The 21,802-nt window shown below is 46.7% G+C and overlaps 1 protein-coding gene across 1 annotated transcript in view; it reads left to right on the top strand.

Moving 5' to 3' along the window:
- GALNT13 (polypeptide N-acetylgalactosaminyltransferase 13) overlaps positions 1 to 19,970 on the top strand; it is a 127,959-nt gene extending 107,989 nt beyond the window's left edge. The window contains exons 12-13 of the mRNA XM_051623529.1: positions 4,316 to 4,450; positions 16,314 to 19,970. Of these exons, the coding sequence (XP_051479489.1) occupies positions 4,316 to 4,450; positions 16,314 to 16,454 (276 nt within the window). The 3' untranslated portion in view covers positions 16,455 to 19,970. The remainder of the gene's footprint in view (positions 1 to 4,315; positions 4,451 to 16,313) is intronic.
- Positions 19,971 to 21,802: the final 1,832 nt, after the last annotated feature.

The raw sequence follows: 21,802 nt of genomic DNA, 5'->3' as shown, positions 1-21,802 counted from the left end.
GGGATCTCAGCTCCCTCTCCAGGCACAGGCAGGAACCCTCTTTCCCATTTTGAGTTAGCTGGTTTCTCCACCACAGCTCTTTGTTGAGTCACCTAAAAGCCTTTTATGCACAGGACTGGACAGAGCCAGACCTTCAGTTCAGTTAGACATGAATCCATGAGACTGATCCAGGTGAAGCACTGGGCAGTGTCTGTGCAGCCCATCTCAAACCTCCCCAGAGAGCTCACAGGGCAGGGAAACACAGCACAAGCTTCAGGTTCAGCACTTTGATGTCTTAAAGTGTAATCCCCTGGGTAAGTGCTGGGTTTCATAAGGGGCTGCCAGAAAGTAACTTCGCCCTTCTTTGCTCTTTCTGCCTTTTTCACCTTCTACAACCTCCTGTTTTCCCTGACTTGGCTTTCGCTGTAGCTTTTCATCTTCCAAACAGACCCATTATGAATAAAGCTGGTTATTGCTTGTATTTTGTTAGCCCATTTTGCTGAGCTATGGTTCCCCTTGCAGACTTTACATCATTTTTATGGATTGAGGTGATAAACCTTTGGGGCAGGGACTGTCTAATAGTCTGGATTTGCTCAGGGTGCAGCACAACGGAGCCCTCAGTGATCTTCAGCACTGTTCTAATAACTGTGATTAACAGGGACCAGAGGAGCCATGCCTGCATGTTAAATAACAGTAGCTCTTGTTTAGCACAGTCAGAAGGAGAATGATGCCTTCTTTTTAGAGTCTGTGGGAAAACTGAATTGCTGCTGCCTTAAATTGGCAGAAGGAGTCCCCAGGGAGTGCGGGAAGGCTGTCGTGATCTGTGGGACATTGCAGTGATGAAGCCTGGGCAGGTAAAATGCAGCATCCAAGTGTTTGTTGTACCCACTAAGTAGTGTGAATGTGGTGTAACCTTGTTGTAAGGAACAGTGGGAGATGGTGGGAGCAACAGCAGCTGCTTGGTGCAGGCAGGCAGGTAGCCACCCTTTACGAAAAACCCAAACCCAAACCAGCAAAGCACATACACACACCAGCTCCTTCCCCCTTGCCAACCTGCTACCCCTGTGGAGCCAAAAATCAGGTTTCTTTCAGTCTGATCCTGACATCTGGAGTGGCCCCAGGGAATCCCAGGAGCTTCTCGGGGGCACGTCTTCAGGTCACCCAGTGGACTGAAGATTGACACGTGGTGGGACTTAATATCCTGCTGGTGGGTTGCACCGTCTGGTTTATGGGGCTGTAGTTTCACTGTCTCCCTTCAGGGTGAAAAGAAGCTGCTAGCAAAAACTACAAACTATTGCATAGATGATTTGGAATTCAGAGAGGGCTGGACATGTCCAGTGCCAGAGGCTCTGGCTGCAGGGCTGGGTCTCCCCAGGGCTGTGGCCACAGAAATTGCTGTTCCCTGCCCAAGTCATCCTGGTGAGTGCCCAGTGCCCAGCACCAGCTGCAGGAGCTGCTGGGGAGGTGAAGAGCACATACCTGCATGGAATCAGGAATGACAATCAGATTGTTACCATTTTTTTCCTTTCCTAAAGAGCTGTTCTTTGAACTGGGGTGTGGGAACTGGGTTATTTTTTCCTCCAGAGAGTTAGTGCCCTTGTTCCCTGGTGAGGGATGGACTTGGCTGTTGGACACCCATCTTCCCAGAGTCCTGTCTGGTGGAAGTGCCTTCTCTGGGCAGCTCTTCAGGGTTTGCTCAAGGGTTGAAATGCCCAAGTGATTGGCTGGCCTGGAGAAAGAGGAGATTTGAGTGAACAGGAAAACGTCCAAGTCTTTGCCCCTAAAAGGGGCTTAACTGGTTATTAAATGGTGAGAGTCTTATGGGTGGTGGGGCAATCAGCTCCATTCACCTCTTCTGCCTGAGGTGGCTTTCAGCATTTAACATGCAGGCAGTTTCGGGAGGGGAGGAAAAGTGCTTTCCTTGCAGCTTGTATTAGAATATTTAAAATTAATCGTGAAAGGTGAGCTCAAAATTTACCTTTGGGAACCCCGTAGATAATTAGAGTGGTTGACAGAGTAAATTAGATTTTTCTGTGCTATGTCCTGCTTATAACTGTCTCTATTCTGTGGCAGACTTCTTCCTGGCTTGCACGGATGCATCCTCAAGATTTAGTTCCACATAATGAAGTGTAAAATAAAGGTTTATGAACAATATTCTCAGTATTAGATGTCTTATGAGTTGATTATATATCCTGGCTAGCTGCTTTCCAAAAAAACATTCAACCAAGTACCAGGAAAAGAAAATTTTAGCCATGGGCTATTGCAGTCCCTAAATTTATATTTATATTTATATTTATATTTATATTTATATTTATATTTATATTTATATTTATATTTATATTTATATTTATATTTATATTTATATTTATATTTATATTTATATTTATTTACATTAATAGATATTTTGTGTTAATATTAATATTTTTATTTTTAGTTATGTTTATATTTTAGTAGCAGTGTTAAAGAAGTGGTGGGGCTGTCAGGGCTATGTGGAGCACCCCTCTCAGTTCAGTCTGGCTGATGTCTCAGTCCCACTAAAGCACCAGTTTTAATGGGGCTTTGGCTTTGCAGCACTTTCCTTCTGCCTCTGAACTTGCCCCATGGAAATGTATTAATAACAGATATTAACAAAAATTAAATGGTCAGGGCACCAGGAGACTGGACTCCTGCTTAGAATGTTCCTTTCCTGTCTTGCACTGCAGTGTGTGGGGTGAAATATGCTCTTTAATTAGCTGTAAAATGCAACATGTTGTTTCTCACCCTCTATTTTTATATGACATTAATATAATTACATCTATAATTAATATGGATGGTAGCAAAATGCTAGCCTGATAACTTTACATCGTCTTAATTAGCATTCATTTTTCTTTCTGAAGACAGCATGTTTCTCAAACCCATCTCCTGTAATTGTTAATTCAGACATCACTTACTATTTCAACAGATATAATGGAGCAGTGCATTGCAATTATCAAAGATATGGAAATGCATTTCAAAATGTAAGCGTTTCCTTTCTGTAAAACACAGAAGAAAACATCTTTCCGAGGCTAAAAACGTGTCTCTGAGGCTAGAAGAAAGTGCCTGATGCAAATAGGTTCACTGTAAAAAACACCAGTAAGTTGAAAATTGCAGTAAAAAGTTGCTTCAGGATAGGTGGGAATGGATAGATCTCCTCATCATGAGCATAGTGAAGGCTTAAGTATCTTGTACAATATATTCATCTGAGTGATTCTTGAACACAAACTGCTGCTTTGAGTGAGAGATGCTGCAAATATCAGTGATTTTCAGATTATTTGCCCATGGTCCATGTTCCAGCAGCTCCTTGCATGAGAGCAGGCAGGTAGGTCCAGTGTTCTACCAGTAACTAAGAATTCTGATTGAAGGTGGTCCAAAGAAAAACCAAAGCTCTTCCCAGAAGGTTTTCCTGTTGGATGTTAATTGTGGTAACTCAGGAGCTGAATGTTATGATGACATCTGGTTTTGTGTGATGGTTGTTTCAGCCCAGGTCCTGCACTGCATGGTCGTCTCTGGCTGCCTGGTCTCACCTTAGGTCTGCTTTGACCAAGGACAGTTTTAAGGATGTGACACCTGGGGGTCTGAGTACTGAGCAGTGTGCTCAGTATCCCCACTGGACAAGTAGGGTGTGTTTTACTTAGAAATGAAATGAATATGTCTGTGGGAGAGAGATGTCCCTCCCATCTAATAAGTGTCTGTTTCTGTGGATGTTTGTAGATATCACAGCTTAATGTTACAGCATCAACAGTCATTTTGACTTGTTTTAGGTTGTTCCTTAACATCTCCCAGATTTTATTCCTTCTTGGCTTCTGTGCTTGGGATTCCAAAAATAGTTTCAAAACAGTGTACTGGAAGGGGAGATGAATGATTGCAGAAGGACCTAAAACTGAGTGTATGCCTGGAGGATTCCTAGGCTTGATCAAATCAGATGTCTTTTCCTAAACATGGTATTTCTGGCCCAGGTTGCCCAGAAAGGTGGGAGATGCCCCATCCCTGGAAACACCCCAGGCCAGGTTGGACAGAGCTCTGAGGAACCTGATCTAGTTGCAGGTGTCCCTGCTCACTGCAGGGGGTTGGACTGGATGGCCTTGAAATGTCCCTTCAACCCCATCCTGTGAGTCTGTGGTCCTCTTATGTACAGCAGATGTTCACTAGTGGAGGAGCTTGCTTGAAGCTCTTGTGCAAGCCAAGACACCAGCAGCTCTGCTTGGAGGAGAAAGTCATTCTGCTCCACTGGAGTGAAATTCCTGTCTGGTCCGCGTCAGCGGGTGGTCAGGACTTGGCTAATTCACAGTGATAATTCCTTGTGTTGTTCTGTTTCCAGGTGTTCTCCTACACTGCCGACAAGGAGATCCGCACGGACGACTTGTGCCTGGACGTCTCGAGGCTGAACGGCCCCGTCCTCATGCTGAAGTGCCACCACATGAGGGGGAACCAGCTCTGGGAGTACGACGCTGAGGTACCCGAGGCATCAGCACCAGCCCTGGGGCCGTGGTGGGGACCCCTGCCCTGGCACAGGCTCAGCAGTGCAGAGTAGTAGAGCCAACAGCCGGGGTTCCCGTTGCCTTTCCACAAAAGTTCCTTTTGAGGGGGGGTGAAAAAGTCAATTATTGTTTAAAAATAAGCTCATGTCTAGTAGCTGCTGGTGCCCTGCAGCCTCCCAGGCTCCAAGGAGCCTTCTGCATTTTTGGTAGGAGTGAGGCAGAAAACAAGATTGGCTTATTGTTCGGTTGCAGTTTCTCCTGTGTGTTCCTGCTGGCTCTTAAAGGCTGGCTCTGGGTTTCAGTTGTGTTGAGTCCTTTTCCACATCCCAGTCACCCCTTCAGTGCCTGGTGGTTGCTTCTGGCTTTTCTCAAGCCACCAAACTGCAGTCTCTCAGAACTCAGAGAGTGCAGTCTGGTGCCTCAAGGACAGCTGGTAAAACCCGTGCAAATTGCCCGTGAGCACCTCAGTGGTTTATAGCCAAACCATTTTTTTAAAGCAAGGCAGGAAACAGCAGATGAGAGGGAAAACACTCGTGTTAAGCTTTTGCTTTGCAGTGGGAAGGTGCAGTTTTGCCTGCTGAGATTCACACCAAGGTGTTTTAGCCTTTTCCTCAAGACGGGATCTTCCTGGCACGTGGTGGTGAGACTAAAGCTGCCTGATGCTGGGCTGCCAAGGAAGGAGGAAAACATCACCCAGACTTAGCAGTCAGGTGCAAGTTCTGTGGGAACTTTTGATGCATTATTGAGTTTAACGTTTGAAAGAAGATTATTTATCCTACCACACAAAATGTGTGAATATTCTGATAATTTTTAGGTGTTTTTGAGGCTGTTCATGCCAGCAATCAATACCTGAGCCTTAAGGTCTTATATCCTTCCTTGTCTCATTCCTGCAAGCAGCTGGTAATTGATTTTTAATCAGTTTTAGATTGTTTCCAGGAGAAGCTAAGGGAGTGTAGTGCTGAGTGGTGGCCAAGGACATGGAATCAGTGCTGCAGATTCCTGCTCCGTCTCCAGAGCCTGGGTTTCAGCTCTCTACCAGGATCTGCTCTCACTCCCACCCCAGCTCTCACCCTTGGCTAGCCATGCACCTGGCCCAAGGTGCAGTTCCTCACAAAATGCTCTTTCTCTACCAGAGGTGTTGAGAGCAATCCTTCCTGAGAAAACAAAAAACATCCATATCTATCTATCTATCTATCTATCTATCTATCTATCTATCTATCTATCTATCTATCTATCTATCTATCTATCTATCCTGCAGTCACTTTCCCCTGGCTCTTTTGGGCACAACCAACCAAAAATGAATCTCCCCACACTGCACTTGCACAGCTCTTGCTAGTCCCAGAGCAAAGATGCCCACCAGCACTGGCACGTTGCATGGCTGCAAAGGTAGAGAGATCCTGCAGAGCTAGAAAGTTAATGATGAGTTTAAAAGATTTGTAGTCTTCTAAAAAGCATTCCCAACACTTGGTAGGAATAACTGCTTTTACCTCTCAGCAGGGAAGGCTACATTTCTTTCACAAGTGCATGGAAGGATAGGACAAGGGGTAATGGTTTCAGGCTAGAGAAGGGTAGATTGAGGTTGGACACTAGGAAAAAGTTCTTTAATATGAGCTCAGGTGAAGCACTGGAAGAGGTTGCCTAGAGAGGTGCTGGGGACATTCAGGGTCAGGCTTGATGGGGCTCTGAGCAATCTGCTCTAGTGTGAGATATCCCTGCTTATTGTAGGGGGGTTGGACTAGATGAGCTTTAGAGCTCCCTTCCAACCCAAGACATGCTGTAATTCTAGGATTCTGTCAACCCCGTCTGCTCTCCTTTGCTTTTAGCATTGGAAACACACTGTCTTATTCTCTGAAGTGTAGCCTCAGAGTTTCACCATGGAAAACTTGTAAGTAGCTGTGTAAAAACAAAATCAACCATTAGATGGAGCTCATAAAAAAGAAATACACTTTATTTTTATATAAGGGATCTCCAGGACAACGGGTTTGCAGTTTGTCCCACACACAAACCACAGCCCATTCCATGATGTACCTTTTTATTTATTCATAGGAACATTTTTGTTAACAGTTCTGCTCTGTGAACATTCAGACCTCAGCTTGCAGACTTCCCTTGGAGGAGGGAAGGGATATTTATGATACGTTGATTAGTGAATTAACTCAGCATGAGTATGGGGAGGATTTTGGGGGGGATACAGACCCCATCCCTGCTCCTGGTAAAGGTATTTAGGAGTTAAGACTGAGGGACAAGAGTGCCCTGGCCACATCTGGAGATACAATGAGAGATGCAAATAGTCATAAAAAAGGATTTCTGAATAGATTTTCAGATAATTTAAAGATAAATAAATAATCCAGAGATCTTCAGATCATTTTCTTTGATTCACTATGATTTACTTTTCTATAATATTCCAGTTTTGTTTAAATTATGGTATTTAAATATATTTTTTTAAAAGACAAAAACAGAACATCATTTTCAGAATGTATCCATACCTGAATATTGTTACAGTTCCCTTTGGTAATCCCAGCATGTATTTTTTTTTTTCCAAAAACAAACAAGTAATTGGGAAGATTTTGTGGTGATAAGGAAGGTAAATCTCAAATGTATTCACTCCTATTTGTGAAAATACCAGGTCCAGCTGGTTTGAAGCTGTTCAAAAAGCCTCTTTTCTCCTTTTCTCAGGCCAGGAGTGTGTGCTAAAAGCTTGAAAGGCTTGGAATTGTTTATACATTTTGACTTGCACTTGAGAGGCAAGTTAACTGGAAATGCTGGAAGAAAATAGTGACCAGCAGGTACCAGTTGGTTTGTCAGAGCAGAAAACCCTTAGCTGAGGGAGAGGATGAGAACTGGCATGTGGATTTTTGGGTCAAAATTGAGCTACACAGGGAGAGGTGAGGGACTGACCCCAAGTTCAGCACTGAGCTGTCCCAGCTGTGGGATTCACCCCAAGGTTTCCTAGTGCAGCAGGTGACAAGGGCTGAAAGAAGTGAGAAAGATCCTCGGGGGAATAAAGAGGATCCGAGTACTCAGAAAGTATCAAGAGTCTGCAGAACTGGTGGCTCTGGTCAGAGGTGCACCAGGGCTGCTGCTTTCATGGGAAAAGTCACATAAAGGGGGAAGAGTCCTGGTTTTCCTGGGCAGGAAATACACAGTAATTATTTTGAGAAATCTCAAAGAAATTTCTGAATCCTCCCTCCTTCCCCCCCAAAAAAAACCCCAACAACCCATGGTAGAGCTATGGGCAGAGCACAGAGGGGTGCTGCTGTCAGACTTTGGGGCTCACTTGCTTCCAGCACTGGAGGGAGAAGCTGCATTTCCAGCAGCAACCAGAGCTCAGGGGCTCCTGGAAACTGGATTTTAACTATTCCAGCAGAAATGCCTGTTTGTGCTGCTCTCGTTCCAGGGAGCTGCTCTCAGGGGGTGAGTCAGTCAAGTGTGCAGGCAGGTGAGTTGTAAGGTTTGCCAACGTGTCTTCATAGCTTTAAAAAGTCTGCCAGGGAAAATTGTGTCACTTGAAACCACAGTGAACCTGTTGGGTTATCAGCTGGTAACTGGATCAGTCAGGTGATAACAGATACATCAGTTGATACTGGAGATAAATCAGTTGATAACTGAGATAACGTCACAGGAAAGGCATGGAGCTGTTGGAGGGAGAACAGAGGAGGCCACAGAGATGATGGGAGGGCTGGAGCAGCTCTGCTCTGGAGAAAGGCTGGGAGAGTTGGGGTGTTCAGCCTGGAGAAGAGAAGGCTCCAGGGAGACCTGAGAGCACCTTCCAGTGCCTGAAGGGGCTCCAGGAAAGCTGGGGAGGAGCTTGGGACAAGGGCAGGGAGAGATGGGATGAGGTGGAATGGATTTAAACTGGAAGAGGGGAGAATTAGGTCAGACATCAGGAAGAAATTCTTCACCACGAGGACAGGAAGGCACTGGAACAGGTTGCCCAGGGAAGCTGTGGCTGCCCCATCCCTGGCAGTGTTGAAGGGCAGGTTGGATGGGGCTTGGAGCAGCCTGGGCTGGTGGGAGGTGTCCCTGCCCATGCAGGGGGGTTGGGACTAGATGATCTTTAAGGTCCCTTCTAACCTTCACCATTCTCTGAGTCTATGATAAATCCATTGCTCACTGTGTGTCAGGGAAGTTACTGGATGGAAACAGTACTTTAGCATCGTGTCTCAGAGTTAAATTGATGGTGGTGTCTTTATGGGCCATAAACAGTGCAGAGCTTGCCAGGGTCTGTACACCTTTTGGGAAAAAAAAGCAAACCACCACAGAACAGAGTTTAAATACTCTTTAATTAAGCAAAAGCAGTTGTGGCTGAGGAGGAACTAAATATTAGCAGATGGCCACAGCTCGTGTTATTGAAGAAAAGGACATAGTTTTAGAAATTAATAAAGGTGGATGAATCACGTGTAATGGAAGGGATTGTTGCAGTTCCCAAAGGGTTGCTCTCACCTTGAAGAATGCAAAATGTTTAAATTGGTGTTTGCAGGGACTGTTGTCGTGTCACATAGCTAGATGAATGGCCAGGGAGCTGAAGTATTCTTACTTCTTTCTAAAAAAAACCAAAACACCACCTTAAAAATAAGTTCCACTCACTTTCTTGGCAAGGATGGCAGAATGGAATGGAAGCACAGAAATGCACCTTGTCTGGGTCAAAAAAACCTTTTAATATCTACGTAAAACCGAAGTCCATGTTGAAACAAAATCATTTGCAATCAAGAAGTTATTTTGTTTCTGCTCACGTAGCTTGTTGCCTTGTTCTGTTTGTCACAACCAGCAGTGGCTGTGGCTCTGGACCTGGCCCCACGGGTCACACAGGGCTGCCCAGACCTTCTGTTCCATTGCTGCCTCCTACAAGGCAGTTCTCATTGAGCTGCATATTTTTCTTAACCCCAGAGTATAAATTACTTCATTGTATAGGTATATATCTCTGTCTAAAGTAATTTTTATGGATTAAAAAAGTATATGTTGTATATTACTTTAAATAAAAGTAAATATTAAATAAAAGTAAATATTCTGTATTTAAAGTCATATATATCTATTACCTGTAGAAGAAAAAAAGCCCAATATTGATTCTAGTATTTATATAGTCTAAAAAGAAGCCCTTATAGCAAAACCTGTGGGTGACACAGTCTGGATGTATGGAAGGCTAAATAAAGGATCCTGCTGCCAGCAGGAGGTGACAGATCATGTGGATCCCCAGCTGAGGTGTTTCCAGGAAGGTGGAAGTTGCCTCCCCTGGGCAGTGCTCACCAGTGCTGATGGAAACTGGCATTTAGGCTTCGGGCTGGGGTAGTTTGCAGCATTTTTCAGCACTTTTTTTTCTGAATGTTTTTACATCTTGGCGGGAAGTTGTTGTTTTGGGGTTGGGGTTTTTTTCTCTCTCTTTTTTTTTGTTTGGTTTGGGGTTTGTTTGTTGGTTTTAGTTGTTGTGTTTTTTTGGGGGTTTTTTTTGTAATCCATGATGGAATTGTAATGCTTTTCTTCCCTACTCTTTAAGAGCACATTAAGATTCTTGGCCCTTTCTCAAGCTGCCCATTACCTTGCAAGGGCAGCTCTATCAATCAGCAGTGTCAGCAGGACGTGCCAAGTGAGACTTTCCCAGCTTCCCAGGGCTTCCCATCAGCCTGTGCTTTATAACATATTTATAAGGCATTTGCTTTGGAATGGGGGTGGGAAACGAGGCAGCAGAGGAGCAGAAAACAATCCAGGAGCTGTGACGGGCTGGAGCCAGAGCTGCTCCAGCAGCATCTGATCTTGCTAGTTTAATGAAACCTGGTTTTCCACTTTAGCTAAAGTGGTTTGTTCTCCCCCTGTGTGGGGCACTGGCCTTGGTGGAGATGTTTTTGCAGGGCTTCAGTTTTAGGCTGGAAACAGACCCAGCAGGCTGGGGCTGGCAGCTGAGCCAAGCCTGTCCAGGTTTGTGCTCCCTGGCTGTGTCTCCCAGTGACATCCAGGCAGACCCCAGCCTGGACAGCGTGGGGACAGCTTGTGTAACACAGGCAAGTGATGTCAGGGGGAAAAAAAAATCATAATGTCAACATGTCACATCTGATAGGAGATAGTTTCATATCCTCAGGCACAGATAATGACATCAGGGTTTGCTCTTGTGTAACTACAGTTATTTGTCTGTAAACACAGGGTCCGTGCAGAGCTGTTGAGAGATGAGCGTCTTGGCAAAAATGTTTCTTGATCCACTGTTTGACCCCAGTTTCCTTTTTTCTCCCCCCCTTTTCCCTCAGTATGTTGGTAAATGGGAATATAGCTTTGAGGTAAGTTTGGTAACGGCTGCATCCCCCAACCCTAGAGTAGCCCCTGCCTTGCTTCCCTAGCAGCGCTGTGCCCATCCACCCTCCTGCCCTCCTAGTGTCCTCCCCAGGGGCTGCTCCAAACCCAGCCTGCTCAGGTGTCTCTGCAGGGTTTCAGGCTGGTGGGGCTTTACAGGGACTGGCCAGAGCAGCTGGAGCAGGGACATCAACAGAGAAAAGACACGTTCCCTGACACGCGGCACCAAGGCTGATGGCAGAGGAGAACACGAGCTCATGGACACAGTTTACATGGGTTGTTTCTTGTGCTTGTTTCTGGTGCTGGCTGCATGTTCTGCCCTTCCTTTTCATTTCTGTTCACAAAGGATGTAACTACACGTTGCATCACCAAAGGGCACTGAGAGGACAAGGGATAATGGATTTAAACTGAAAGAGGGGAGATTTAGGTTAGATATTAGGAAGAAATTCTTCACCATGAGGGTAGTGAGGTGCTGGAATAGGTTGCCCAGGGAGGTTGGGGAAGCCCCATCCCTGGAGGTGTTCAAGGCCAGGTTGGATGGGGCTTGTGCAGCCTGGTCTGGTGGGAGGTGTCCCTGCTCATAGCAGGGAGGTTGGAACCTGATGGTCTTTAAGGTCCCTTCCAACCTTCACCCTTCTATGATTTGTGTCATCAGTATCTCACCTACTGATCTGCATCCTTCAAACAGTCACAGACTTTGTGACTATTTCTCTTCTTAAAGTTATGGACCAGCTGGATTTGGTGTAGTCAACTAACTCCTACCCCAAGTGTTTATAGCCAATAGTTTAACTATTCCTATAAATTGTAGTCTTATTGCTGTGTATCTGAAAGGACTTAGTTCTATAAAAGGGAGTAGGGAAAACATTGCAAGTTTTTTATTACCTTCTTAGAAACTAATGTTTAATAAAGTGACTGAAGGGAAGAAATGATCTCTCACTTCCATTACTGTAGGTTTTCTGAAGTCAGTGCAGCCTTGGTGAGGTACAGAAGTTAAACTTACTGGAGAAGGAGACTGTACCAGGGAAAGAGTCTGGTACATGACTTGGTACTGTTTGTATCCATGTGAAGACTCTACTAAATGTAGGCATTTAATGTGACATAAACATGCAAGATAGAGAGATGATTACGTTTTGAAGTCATTTATTTATGTACCTGTGTTCCCTTCAGAGCAAAGCAGGAAGGAGTGAACATGAAGCAACAACACAGAGTGAAACAAACCCAAGCGCTGATGCTCGCGCTGGTTACCCAGAGTGACAGTATAAGGACATTTGTTCTTGGTATTTTGAGTGGCTTATTTAGCTGTACATTACATTTTTCCTTACCAAAGCAGGGGCTGGGATGCAGGAGGAGCATCCCCTGAGCTGTGCTGGCAGCACCCTCCCTGGGCACCTGCCCTCATCCCACACCAGCAGCTTCTGGCAGAGGTTGGGGCAGGAGAAGCTCCTGCCCAGCTGACTCTGCCTGCTGCCACCTGGTAAAGGCAGAGCTGAAGTCACAGTTGGTAAAAAAATTTCTTATCTCCTTGTATGTAAGTGTTTATTTCATTGTGTTTTTAAGGTAGGGATGCTCGAGTGGGTGTCAGGGGGTGTGTTGCAGGGTATTACCACAGTGGAACATCATCCCTGCCCGGGTCGTGCTGTGTGGGGGGCAGTGGTGGTTGCAGGCACTGGGGGGGTCTGGAGACACCCCAGGCTGAATGGCAGATGGAATGTGAGGGGGGTCTCAGCTGGGCCAGTCCTTCACAGCAGAGCAGTGAGAGGGTGGTGGGAAACCAAAGCTTGGTGGATGGACACGCTGTCTGGGTGTGTGTGCTGTGTGTCAGCTGTCCAGCTTCCCTACAACTCCACACCAGAGCATCCCCAGGCACACCTTCCCCGTAGTGATTCCCACAAGAGTGCCCTTAGCTTTGCCTCCTTCGCTGCTGTGGCTGCCTAGTCAAACAGGCTGTTGCTTTTCCCCCTTGCCTGCCCCTGTCCTTGCTGCCTGTGTTCACTTCTCCCATCTTTCTGTCGTGCAGACCCACACATTCCTGCACATCATCACCCAGTCGTGCCTGACAATAAGCAGGATAGAGGATGGCACCCGTGGGCCCACAGTGGAGGCTTGCAATGGCAGCCCCGTGCAGACCTGGATGCTAAGGAACTACACCAGGCTGGAAGTCTTTAGAAACATTTTTTACAGCCCCACTGACTATTTCCTTTAAGAGCAGCCAGAGGTTGGTATTGAAAAGCAGAAGCAACATGCCGTGATTTCAGCTCTTCCCAGAAAAGTGCTTCTCTCCTCTCTGCATATTAAGCTCAACTGAATTCCTTTCTTGTTTTCTCAGCTGATTGTATAATTACATGATATGTGTTTAGTGTTTATTTTACAATACTGTATCATTATGAGTTATTGAATTATATAATATTAGTTATTATTAATGATAATAATAAGATCTTTGTGCTCTTGAAGGTTTTTTCCAGCCAAAGCAATTCTGTGGTTCTGTTCTGTAACCAATTTTAGGTGAATTCAACCACCTTGGCCTGTGGATGTCAACGTTACTGTGACTGTGACAGCTGAGGGGCTGATTCCTGTTCCAGGCACATCAGTAATGCCACCTGCACTGCAGTGTTCAGAAATGTTCATTTTGAAAATCCCCAATTATAAGCAGTTCAATCCTAGAGGTTTTAGTCACAGATCATTTCAAATCATCAACAGTGAATTCCAAAACATGAACTGCTAAAGGAATCCGAATATTGTGCCAACCCCTGCTCTCCTTTCCAGGACAGAGGGCCAGCCACCTCCTGGGCTGCATCAAAAGAAGTGTGAGCAGCAGGGCCAGGGAGGGGATTCTGCCCCTCTGCTCTGGTCAGACCCCACCTGGAGCTCTGTGTCCAGCTCTGGAGCCCTCAGCACAAGAAAGACATGGAGCCATTGGAGAGGGTCCAGAGGAGGCCACCAAGATGATCCAAGGGCTGGAGCAGCTCTGCTCTGGAGACAGGCTGGGAGAGTTGGGGTGTTCAGCCTGGAGAAGAGAAAGCTCCAGGGAGACCTTAGAGCACCTTCCAGTGCCTGAAGGGGCTCCAGGAAAGCTGGGGAGGGACTTTTCACCAGAGAAGGCAGTGTCAGAACAAGAGGGAATGGTTTTAAACTGAAAGAGGGGAGATTTTTTGGGTTAGATGTCAGGAAGAAATTCTTCCCCATGAGGGCAGGAAGGCACTGGCCCAGGTTGCCCAGAGAAGGTGTGGCTGCCCCATCCCTGGAGGTGTTGAAGGGCAGGTTGGATGGGGCTTGTGCAGCCTGATCTGGTGGGAGATGTCCCTGCTCATGGCAGGGAGGTGGGAACCTGATGATCTTTCAGGTCCCTTCCAACCTTCATCTTTCTCTGACTCTGTGCTGTGTGCAGGTTGGGGCAGTGCAGGTGCAGGGGGGCTGCTCTCACTTCTCACCTGCTCCCCAGTCCAGTGATGTTGCTTTCCTCTCCCAGTGCATGGATCTCTGCTCCCATTCTTCTGCCATAAGGCATCCCAAAGCTTCCCTCAGCAGAGCCAGTGTTTGCATCCCCACAGAGCTCTCTCCTGTGCATCTCCATGTGTGTGCAGCTCTGCCCCACCTGCCCTGCCCTTTGAGCAAGCTGAAAATTGTAGGCTGCCTTGTGTGAGCATCATATTGCCTAGTAATTAATTGTTTTCCAAGCAAACCAGGCCTTTTACTTTTTTACTTTTTTTTTTTTTGTAATAGCACAAATAATGATAGAACACAGAAAGAAAACAATTTATGAGGCAGTTGGAAATCCCAATGATATGGTAATCTAGCATGAAATTATACACTGAATAAAAGGGAATGGCTGTTGAAGGCAACAGCAGCATTTTTAGACTTGTTTGCATTTTGGGTTATAGTAGGAAATGATAGCAGCTTAATTGCACTTAAAACAGTGTAAGTGAAGAATCAGTGATGCTTTGAGCAGAGCTATTTAGTAAACAAGCCACTTCTGTTAGCACTACTAATTCTTTCCTCTTATAATTAGAGGGAAAAAAATGCCTTATATTCATCACTGAATGCATCTCAAATGGCCCCTTGGTGATTTGTTATAATATCTGCAGGCTTTTATTTCAGAATTGTGTAATAGTTTGCTTTAAACTGAGGAGGGCATCTCTAGGGAGAAGCTGTGGAGAGAATCTTCATCATACAAACGAGGAGTGTTCAGCAGGTGACACGGCGGGCGGGGCTGAGGTGACACTGTGACACAGCCCAGGTGTAGTGTGTTTTGGGCCATAAAACCCCTTTGTGGGCAGTGTTGGCATCTCCCAGCAGCTGCATTGAAACAGCAGATCATAATTTTTTTGTTTGTTGGCTTGCTTGTTTTGATACGAATGCACAGAAGCGGGGTTTGTTAGCAGCGAGCCTGCGGCACAGACCCTGCCTGGGAACTGACTCCTTCTCCGTGTCACTGCTGTGAGAGCACTTTGTGTTCAGGTTCTGTCAGAGCAGTGCTGGAGCTCCCAGGGCTGTGGGAGGAAGGTCTTGAGGAGAGCTCTGCAGTACTGATGCATGTCCAGAGGAGGCCACAAAGATGGTCCAGGGGCTGGAGCAGCTCTGCTCTGGAGCCAGGCTGGGAGAGTTGGGGTGTTCAGCCTGGAGAAGAGAAGGCTCCAGGGAGACCTTAGAGCACCTTCCAGTGCCTGAAGGGGCTCCAGGGAAGCTGGGGAGGGATGTGGGACAAGGGCAGGAAGGGAGAGGACAAGGGGTAATGGATCAAAACTGTAAGAGGAGAGATTTAGAGTGGACATTAGGAGGAAATTCTTTGCTGTGAGGATGGTGAGACCCTGGCCCAGGCTGCCCAGGGAAGCTGTGGCTGCCCCATCCCTGGCAGTGTTGAAGGGCAGGTTGGATGGGGCTTGGAGCAACCTGGGCTGGTAGAAGGTGTCCCATAGGCTGCTCAGCTGCACCTCTGCCTGTCCTGTTTTACCTGCATGCACAACTTCAGGTTTTACTTCCCTGGATCTCCTCACTGTCATGTTCTCTCCATGCTTTTGAACAGACGGTGATTTATTTCTTCAACGTTAAGTTCTGTTTCCCTTCTGGCTCCCTCATTCCTTAGATATACAGTGTCACGTGGTAGGAACAGGAGGGGATGGGTGTCCCAAAGAAGAAAAAATATCTTGGAAACAGAAGAGTTTTCATCTGTGTGGTGCTGTTGTTCCAGTGACACTGAGCAGATGTATTCCCACTGCTCTGAAATGCCCACCTGTGCAGGTTGCTGGAGTCTGAGCTTCATCCAAAATCCCATTGCTCTGAAATAATATTTCCTGGCACTTACTTTGTACTTTTCTGTGTCACTGCTTTGTCACTGGGTTCAGGAGAGGTCTCGTTCCCTCCCTGGGCAGCCTGGCCATGTGTGAGCAGGTGAGCTAGGCACCCTGTGCTGGAGGTCTCGTGGAGCCCTATGAGTGGCAGCCAGGGACGAGCACCTGCCTGGTGGCTCGTGTGGTGACTAGAGTAATACCAAAACAAGACCAAAACCATGCAATTACTGGTCTCCAGCACTAGTTATCTTGCTGCAGCTCTTCCCCTTCTCTGTTGCAGAAGCTCACCCTGAGGCACGTCAACAGCAACCAGTGTCTGGATGAGCCATCAGAGGAGGACAAGATGGTCCCCACCATGAGGGAGTGCGGGGACAGCCGTTCCCAGCAGTGGCTGCTGCGCAACATGACCCTGGCTGCGTGAAGCTGGGGCAGACCCGCTGCCTCTGCTGGGATCTCCTCCTCCTCCTCCTCCTCCTCTTCCTCCTTGCTGAAGCCCTCTCCCAGTCCCAGCTGTCGGGGCAAAGTCACAGGGAGTCTTCCTGGATGTGGCGGGTCTCCACGTGCCCCATCAGAACTTGGTGGCTGCTCCAAAGACGCTCACCTGAGCCTGCAGATGTCAGAACATTTGCTGTTATCAACACAAACGTGCTTAAAAAGTGGTTCCAGAGAAGCTGCTGTGAGCCCTGCAGCGAAGAGGTTGGGATGGAGGGTGTTTGCTGTGTCACACCACTGTGGAGAAGTGACCCAGTATAAAATGCCTTAGGACACTAACTGGCACTGGGAACCATCCTGGCAGGTATCTCCTGGGCTGGATGTGTTGGTGCTGGGCTGCCCTAGCCACCAGGTGGGGATATTTGCTGCTCTCCCCTATCAGGTGAGACGTGGTGAAGAACCACCCTGAGCAGCCAAGTTGCTGGACAGAGCAGAAGCTCTGGGAGAAAATGGGATTTGGTGCTTGGAAAAGCAGCAAAACTTGAGCAAAGGCTGCCCTGAGAAATGGAAATTAAATCAAATAAGGCAGCAGCAGAAAACCCAGGAGGAGGACAGATGTTGGTGAACTGTCCTCTGCAGTGGGAACAGTGGCTGGAGACGACTGCAAGGGGATGGAAACACCAAAAACTGGGACTGCTGGAACCTTGGTCTGAACCTCAGTCCCCAGCTGCTTTCGTAGATCCTTGCATCCTGTGAGAAACACGAGGGCTCCATTCCTGAGTCCTCTGCTCACCAAGGATGGAACTGGGTCACCTCTCAGCTCTGCCTCCAGGTGTTCTTGCTTCAGTAGCCATGACAGATGCTTATTTATATTTTTAATATTTCTGTGGCTTAATCATTTTGTTGCCGTGGTTATTAGGGACCTGCCAGTGGCACAGGAACTGGGAAGGGTCCTGGGCAGACAGGTGACAATTCCTGTAGGTCCTGGGGACGTTTCCTTTGGCTCCCCAAAATGCATCTGTGGTGTGATGGGCTGGGCAGGGTTTCCCACAGCAGTCTGTAACTTCCCACTGCCCAAAGGGTTCAGGAGACCTAAATCCCAACCATGGTGTAATCCAGCCTGGGGAAGTGGTGGAAGGGTTTCCCATTGTTTCACTTGCAGTGCCCCACAAGGTCTGGTCATGCACTGAGTCGTTTAAAAAATGACAATATTTTCTGTATAATGCTCTGGTTGTTATGGATTAATAGTGTCACATATATATGTACGTATTATAAATTTATAGATCATCCGTATTTTCTTGATGCAAGTCATTAAATGAAAAACAGAAGTGGGAAAGTGATTGCTGTGCATGTGTGGGAGCTGCAGTATCAGAGTAACTCAGGCTGGGAGCTCATCTAGGCCAGCCTCCCTGCTCCAAGGAGGGCCAGACACTTCCAGTTGTCCCCTTCAAATTGCCACCAAAGTACACACCATGGCTTGAAAGTTCTCAAAACCAGAGAAAGCTGTGATTCTGCTTCCTGAAAGAGCATGCAGACACCCCAGACAAGTTCAAACACCCATTCCGTGCAGAAAAAATACTAATCAATTGTTTTTTCATCTCCTTTCCAAGGGCTTTTGCCACATGCACAGCCACTGGGGCTGGTACATCACGTAGCCAAGCACTTGGCTTTCATGTGTTACGACAGAAGGAAATGTTGTGGGAGGTCTTGCAGCATCCAGGAGCACTGGGAGGGGACACCTGTGGTGGGTCAGCTCTGCTGGGTGCCTCTGGTGTTCCTGCTGGAGGGCTCCAGTGGCAGGGGGGGGAACGTTGCCATTGCTCCTGCTTGGCCTGGTCACACCACCAGGTTCTCCTGGTGTCGTGGCTGAGAGCTGGTGGTAGAGTGCAGCCCACGTGCCACTGGGTGGGCTTGAGGGGCAAGCTCAAAAACAGCTGAAGAAAATAATGTTTTTCTCCTTAGAATGAATGTAATGGTTGATGTTCTGTTTCTAAGTGTGCAATCCCTTGGCTGGGACAGCCAGCCTTTGGAAGGGTGGCTCTAGGTCTTCTGCATCCTAGCAGAATGGCCCAACATCAAGAAATTGTGCTCAGACCTAGAAAAAAGCACTGAAGCAGCTGCTGAACATCAGTCACAGCAAGTATTTTCATGGCCTTCGTGGGCTGGATCCTGCATTACCTCCTGGGTAAGGACACAGAATCTCCAGGAGGCTCATTCCAGAGGAGCCTCACACAAAGCCACGTTCACGGAGAGTGGGTGGAGGTGGTGAGGGCACCTTAAATGCTGATGAGATGATAAATGCTGGGGTTTAGTGAATGAATGTGAGTGACTGTGCTTGGGCCCCAGCCTCTGCCTCCTACACTGAATTTGGGTGTTGCCTTGACGAGTGATTTGAGCTAAAATAATTTAAAAATGTCTCATTGGGTTGTTGGGGAGTGTCTGAAGTTCAGTGCCCGCAGCCCAAACCGTCGGTTGCTCTGTGTTTCCCCTTTTGTACAGTGTCTCATGAAGGTGTTGGGAGGATTGACTCGTGTTTGCACAAGGTGTCTACCATAGGAAGGACTCTCCACGTGCTGGATGCTTGTTGCTTTCACTGGAAAGAGCATTGCTGGTTCTTGTGGTTTCTAAGAGCTGCCCTGATGGGATGGGAGCGAGCGGTAAGGCCTGGCATCAGCAGCACGGTTGGAAGAGCAAGTTGACCCACAAACACTCTAAAAAGCCCTGTTGGTTTTTCTCTCCCAGCACCTCCTGCTGACCCAGGGAGGCCAGGGACAGCCCCAGAGCTGGAACAGCCATATGAGTCCCTCCACCTCCTGCCCACCCAGTGTTTTCAGGTAGCTGAAAGCCTGCCCGCATCCCTGCAGATAACACGGCTGGTGGGACTAGACTATGTGTAACCTGCTGGTAACTACCAGCTCCTGAGTGACCCCGGGTGCTGAATGAACAGCAGCCGTGTGTTGGGTGCTTCTGTGGCTTTCCCTGGCTGTGCTTCCCCTCCAAAAAGTCCTAATGCCCAGCCAGGCCCATTGTGCTGGTGTGTGACCACCCTCATTTTCTTTTTTCTCTTCCTCTCTCCTTCCTCTCTCCTTTCTCTCTCCTTCCTCTCTTCTTCCTTTCTCCTTCCTCTCTTCTTCCTCTCTCCTTCCTCCTTTCTCTCCTCCTTTCTCTCCTCCTTCTCTTCTATTTTTCCTCTGGGATCGCTTCCTCAGGGCAGCTCAGCAAAGGGCCACGGGTCTCTGGGATAACACAAAGTGTGTTTGAAAACCGTTGGAATTCTGCTTAGTCTTGTCCAAAGCAGGAAGAAAAGACAGAGGCACAGAGGTTTGGAGGACATGCTTGCAAAGGCTCCTGAGTGAGTGCTGGGAACACAAAGTTAAGTTAAATTTATAAAAGTAGGTGGTGGATAAAGAATGACACATTTTCAATGTTGTAACAGCTCTGAAATGGTGCACTGGTCCTCTCTGCTGTACATTTAAATATTTATACATTTTTGTAGATTAAAATATACCGGTTTAGTTTTATTCTGGTGCATTTGTCTTTTTCTGTAGGTACTTATTTTTTTATATGGTTAAAAAAAAAAAAAAAAAAAAAAGGGCAGGCTTCCCACTCCAACCCCTTTATTTGTGGGTCCTTTATTTGCACGTCCAGCTCCAACAACAGGCAGGAGAGCTTTTCCTGCTGCCATGGGGGTGATGGAGAGGGGGGCTGTGGGTCCATGTGGATGTGTTTAGCTGGCCTTCACTTGGTGTCTGAGGCTCAATATTCCAGATCTTGCCCAAATGTTGCATTCACCATCCATCTTCTTTGGGAAAAAAAGAAAATATAATTCAGTGGGAAACAAGTTTCCATATGAATGCTGCTCCAGTTCTCCCTGCAGCAGGGCACAGAAAGGCCAGCTTGGACAGTCCTGTGTCGTGTATTCCCTGATGATGGAAGAGAGAGAATCTGGGGATAGGTTAGAGGTACCACAGGACATCCACAGTGGAGCTCTAGTCTTATTTTGGTGGTCAGAGGGTTTTATTTTTGTAAGTCAGATCTTGAATCCTGAAGCAGCTGGTGAAGTTCTGGTAAGGAGGGAGGAGACTCCCTGTTTACAAGGAGTCCTGTGGAAAAGACAAAGGGTGATGGGCACAAATTCCAATTGGACACGAGGTAAATTTTTCACAAACATTGGAATAGTCTCCCCAGGGAAGTGGTGGATTCCCCCATGTTGGACAGTTTGAAGTCTCAGCTTGACAGGGAGCTGAGCCACCTCATATAAGCTAGAGTAGGACCTAGAGAGGTTGAACCAGATGATCCTTGAGGTCCTTCCAACCCGGCATTCTGGGATTCTATGATTTTAAAACCAAAGGCTTTATAAACAGATGGACAAGAATCCTCAGTTGACTGGGAGGGAAGGATCAGTTCCTGTCACCCCTGGAAGGGCAGTGATCCCTGAGAAAGGGAGGCACCAGCACCACTGTGCCAATACTGCATTGTTGCAGACCTTACTGTCCACTTCAGCTGTTGAGCAAAATCCAAGCCTTCTGGTTACCAGCCTTAGAAAAAGTTAAGCAAAGTGCTAAGAGTGTTACAAGTGACAGCAGGTGACGTGGCCTTCATCTGCACTGCTTTAGAGTTACTGACAAGTGATAGCATTGAAGATAATAAAGACTTTTTTTTTTATAATAGCAATTTTAGTTACCTGCTTCATCCTTCTTCATGGCTCAAGTGTCCTTGGATCAACTAATTAACAGAAGTGCTACCAATTAATGCTTCATTAACAGTATTACGTCCTTCCAGAGTCACATCCTTGCCCATGCAACTACAGAGGGGAAAAAATGAATTACTTTTACCAAGGTTTACCTGCTTCAGGTTGTTTTCAGAGACTTCTGGTGGACTTAGCAGTGCTGGGTTTAACCACTGGACTTCCATGATCAGCCTCAACCAAAAGGATTCTATGTTTCTAAATGTATTTGTTTGTTTCCCATGAGCTGCGGTTTATATAAAACATTCCTTGCACAGGTGTGATTAAAAAAAATTACTGTCAGGTTTCTGTGTTCTGATTATTAAGCTATTTTGCAAAGATGCAATTAACTGCAGAGCTCATGTTAATTATCGTATGTGAATTGCTGAAATGAAACATAAAATAATCTATTTGTGAGTAATGAATGCAGACACAGAGGTATTTTTCTTTTTTATTTTTTTCATTTCTGAGAGATGTTAATAATTAGGGCTGATTATAGAGTGAAAATTAGAACAACCTGTTCCCAAGCCCTTTGTCCCAGCGAAGTTTTAGGTGTTTAAGTCCCAAGAAGTGCAGGGAGGAAAAGGAGAACAAGCAAAAAGTGGAAATCA

The sequence above is a fragment of the Apus apus genome, chromosome 6 (assembly GCF_020740795.1).
Source record: "Apus apus isolate bApuApu2 chromosome 6, bApuApu2.pri.cur, whole genome shotgun sequence".
Classification (NCBI taxonomy): Eukaryota; Metazoa; Chordata; class Aves; order Apodiformes; family Apodidae; genus Apus; species Apus apus.
This window is presented reverse-complemented; position numbering and strand designations above follow the sequence as displayed.